This window comes from Gavialis gangeticus, unplaced genomic scaffold, assembly GCF_001723915.1.
Source record: "Gavialis gangeticus isolate Ggan-Ray unplaced genomic scaffold, GavGan_comp1, whole genome shotgun sequence".
Taxonomy (NCBI): Eukaryota; Metazoa; Chordata; order Crocodylia; family Gavialidae; genus Gavialis; species Gavialis gangeticus.
The window spans coordinates 44,340,241-44,344,749 of NW_017729034.1; the positions used below are offsets into that span (position 1 = coordinate 44,340,241).

General features: G+C 40.8%; 1 protein-coding gene and 1 long non-coding RNA gene across 2 annotated transcripts in view; one reads left to right on the plus strand and one right to left on the minus strand.

The window, feature by feature from the left end:
• Positions 1–1,078, plus strand: part of MAP1LC3C (microtubule associated protein 1 light chain 3 gamma) — a 2,122-nt gene extending 1,044 nt beyond the window's left edge. Inside the window, exon 4 of the mRNA XM_019526755.1 lies at positions 674–1,078. Coding sequence (XP_019382300.1) covers positions 674–884 — 211 coding nt within the window. The 3' untranslated portion in view covers positions 885–1,078. The remainder of the gene's footprint in view (positions 1–673) is intronic.
• A 105-nt stretch (positions 1,079–1,183) lies between these two features.
• Positions 1,184–3,580, minus strand: LOC109304274. The gene is made up of 3 exons (XR_002099326.1): positions 3,569–3,580; positions 2,729–2,731; positions 1,184–1,607 (listed from the first exon to the last, which is right to left on the minus strand). It is a non-coding gene; the product is annotated as an uncharacterized LOC109304274 (long non-coding RNA).
• Positions 3,581–4,509: the final 929 nt, after the last annotated feature.

Genomic DNA, 4,509 nt, shown 5'->3' on the forward strand with positions numbered 1-4,509 from the left:
TGTTTTGTTTTTTGTTTTCTTTTGTCTTATGAAGAGGGGGGTAAGGACACTGTAAAGCCTTTACATAGCACCTTCTATAAAAGATAATCAAGAAATTTTATTCTCTTTCTTAAAGCTGAGCTGCTCTATGTTGCAAAACAAATGCCTGAGTTAAGCTGGGAATCCACAGCTGTAGGTGCTTTGTGCTGCTGCAAGCAACTAATCCTCTAACTGAAGCTTTTTAATAAGTCTGTTAATAGGTTACATTAAATCTCTGTCCTGCATCAGGCCTGGAGCACTGATGAAGAAACTTCTGTGCTGTCACTAACTGTAATGAGAAAATCAAAGTCCAAAGTATAAGAGCTGTGCTCTGCTTTGAACTGCTGCAGAACAGATGCTGACTTCTTGAACTATGTACCTATATACCTAGATTCTTGTTACACTTTTTAAGTCTAACTATCAACACCTTACCTTGAACCTCTGCCCTCACCTGAGGAGAGGAGTTAAAAATCATGTCATGACTTACAGAGCATTTGGTTTAAAATATAATGTGTAAGGTAACTGTCACACTACTTTAGCATATTGTACTGATCGATGTTGTCTTAAAAGCTGTTAGTGTAAAAGCTTAAATAGATTATTTTTTTTTCCAACGTGAAAGCTTTCTCTCTCTCCTACCTTCCCTACTCCCAAACAGAAGCAGAATGGCCCTAAATGCTACCCAAGCTTTCTACTTGCTGGTGAGTAACAAGAGTTTAGCCAGTATGTCACTGACAATGGCAGAAGTGTATAGGGACTACAAAGATGAAGATGGCTTTGTGTATATGACCTATGCTTCCCAAGAGATGTTTGGATGCCTTCTACCCAGCACCCAAAAGAAACTTGTGGACCATCTTCAAACAACTTAAGTCTGTGGTTGGCAGCTGCAGCCAGGCAGCTTCTCTGTGAATTGTGCCAGTTTGGAGATCAGAGATGCTCTTTCTAATGTGGGCTCTTAAACTCTGTACTGAGGGCTAATGGCCCAGATGTTGGCGGGACCAACTGATCCAGAAGTGATGATGCTGTCTTCCTAAACTTGGAGATATGTTTTATATTGAAGACACTAATGCGTTTTTTGAACTGCACCTCCAAATATGGTTTGGTTTTTTTGTAATGCTTTAGGGTTGTTTGTAATGCTAATGTTTAACTTATGTAGCTGCTGCTTTTTTTTAAGGTTCCTCTAAAGACTGAGACTAATAGGTTCAAATAAAGAAACTTTTAAGACCAGGTTAAATCTCAACACTAATTGGGGAAACAAATATTCAAAGACACTTTGTAGAAAGCTAGAAGACCTGAATAAGTACAGGTTTGGAGGATGACTATAATGGTATATTGTATGCATGTGTTCTTGCACCCCTTACCTTGTTAGCTGGCTTCATATGCATTGCTGTATAGTTCAGTTTTAAGAATCGGATCCTGTCTTGTTAATGGCAAAACAACTGTAGGATGCTGTTCCTGTCCACACTGGGTCAAATTTGTCAATAGTGAATGGAGCTGGATTACTGTACCTTGAATGAGAAGCAAACTGCCTCTTTAACCTAAAACAGATGTACTTTATCTGAAACTGAAAGCAATGCAGCACAGGTCCACATCTCTTCCTCCAGTTAGGGGTCCCCTTCTTAAGGCACCTAAACAAACTAGCTTAACTGACCACTTAGGTGACTGAGTTCTCTGACTTTGGACTGAATAGCACAATTACTGTACAATCAAGTACAACTCCCTATCCTACACAACGTGAAAACATGATGACTTGTTTTAAAACATTTTTATTAAATTTCAGAAACTAAATGGGTCTCAACTTGTATTCTTCCTGTGCATAGGAATATGTGGGGAAATAAGTCAGCAGAGCAGTCTTGCTGAGCAGCTGGAAGCTGAAGTTTTATATCCTTGCTGAGTAACACTCATCACCTAGTCTGGTATGGCCTTACTTAATGCAGGGACTTAAACTACTGGGACAGCCAGGTAACTATAGCTCATCTCTGCCATGTATCAAACTGATTGTTTACCCTCTGCAAATATCATAGGCCTAAAGGATGCAGAAGTGTTTAATTTGGGTTCAAATTGCTTACAGTGGCAGGGTCTGAGACCTCAATCCTTGTGCACTAGATATTTCCAGGAACCCAGTGGACACCGAGGTGTTTGGACCACTGGTGCAAGTCCCTCATAATTCCCAAAGTTGCTGCATTAGTCTGCAAGTTTGCAAGTAGCCCCAGTGAAAGTATTCTTACCAGGTCAAGAGCCATAAGGTGTTTCAAAGAAATCATTAGGCCAGCCAGGTCACTGGAAAGGGTAGACCCTGAGAGAGTTTTATATTACAAAAGTACATGCACAACCAAATCCCAGAGCCTGTTACATAGATTGATTTCACTTTTATTCAAAAAAGCATTAAGCAGATGGTTGCTGTTTTGCAAATTTGAGCTTTGTTACAAGCCATTGGGAAGGCAGGAAGACACCTGTTAGGCAGCAGTAATAGGAGAGAAATGAACAGCTGAAGGAATCTTCCCTTTTATCACCATTACTGTGTCCAAGAATAATGAAGCTTTTTAGGCTGTTTAAAAGATTGAGCTAATAGGTTTGGCTTGCTCTTGCACCCTTTCTGCTTGTCTTTCAAACCTATGTGATACTTAGAACATAGAGAGGAAAATGCTTCAAATACTTTGCTGGGGCAATTGTATTATTTGATATACATGTCTTTCTCAGCTATATTTCATACTGGCTTGGGTCTATGTATCGATCGCTCTGGCTGTGGTTAACATTTAGGTGGTGTGTGTGTCTTTAACTTGAACTTGGGCTGAGTTACCAATCCAGACCAAAAAGTTACAGAGGAGCAAGGTCAGTTGCAGGTAAAGATCCTTGTTAATATAATTAAACAAGTTACCTGAACCCCACAATTGACTAACAACCCTTTTTACTCCTTAGTAAAGCTGTGACCCATCTGCAAGGTTTCAAAATTTTTTAAATAAAAATATCAAAGGTTGGAAGTTTCAAAGTTTCTTGAAATGATAAACCAAGAGCTAGATGTTTATCATCCAAGTGGTAGTTCTCCTGCTAGTGAAATTGCCTGGGTTTGAATATGACCTTTGGATTCAACCTATTGTCACCTCAACTGCTAGGAATTGGTGTCATCTAATCCAACTAGAAAAAGGGCAAACTAGAGGAACATTTTGCTGTGTTGGCTGAAGTATGGACCTCTGTAAGTGAGATAACCACAGAGCTTCTTCCAGCATGGCTGGTGTTTTAAAGAATCAATATTGATATAAGATATCACAACCTTATTTAAGATAAGTGCACAGATATTGCAGTCAGGAGCACCACTGGATGAAACTAGAGGAGGCAAATACCGCAGTTGTTGCCTCTGCTATTGACTAGACAAGACTGATGCATCCTAGCCAGGTCTGTCAACTCACCTTCTTTCTGAATGGCGTTATGTATTTGGGTGCTTTGCTGTTTCAAAGATGGAAGCCAGAAAATCTGGCTGTTGCTGATTATGGGTCCAGTTTTACAAGGTGATGAGCTCTTGGATCCCAAGACACTTAACCAAGTTGCTTGTTACTAGCATCACTCGGCTACAAAAGGGCTCTTCTGCATTGGGGCCTTAAAGATCAGCTGGTGCCATTATATCAGTAACTCCTATTGAAACGAAGTTAGGTCAGAAGCTAATAGCACCCTTCCTACTCTAGCACAAATAGTGAATCTTGGCTACCCTGTCTATAAAATAGGGATAATTCTACTTTTCCACAAAAGAGTTTAAAGTGCTTTCAACAAGGCAAAGTGCTAAATGAGGGATAAAAGCAGCTGTGGTTTTGGGGGAGCATGGCTGAGCTTCCCAGACAGTGAGTTTGATAGGGTGGGGGAACAGAGGAAAGGTGGTGTCAAGTGGAAATAGTGAGTAGCTTAGGAAAGGCAGTGTCAAATGGAACAGCGAGCTGCTTAGGCAGTTGCTGATCACTGAGCAGCATCATGCCTGCCCTGATTGAGGCCCCAGAAAGTGGGATGATGTCAATTCCTGTGTATGCTGCTGATGTTCTTGCACAGGAAAGCACAAAGATGTGCAGATGGCAAATTTGCTGTTAAGTTGCTTGTAGGGCCATCATAGTTATAGGTAATGCTTATACAAAAGCTCCCTGTTGCAGTGGAAGGAGGGTGGAGCTCCCTGGAACATAGAGCTGGGCAGAAGGGTGGTGAAAGAGTATCTAGCTAACATCTGCTCCCTGCTTCCTCGTCTAATCCTTTTGCACACTCCTGTGTCCTTTTGGTAGTTCCTTGTATGTCTCTAAATAACTAAAACTGCTAGGTGGGGGGAGCCAGCCTTTGTTTTAGTTTCCTTTAAAAAGGTGGGGCTACTGTGCTACTGCAGTATAGCAGTAGCTCCTACTGAAATAGGGAATTGGGGAACTCGGGTGGGGGGGCTATTGGATCCCTGGTGCTCAGTGAATATGGTAAAAAATCCATGAATTTTTTTTTTTTTTTTTTTTTTTTTTTTTTTTAGGGAAA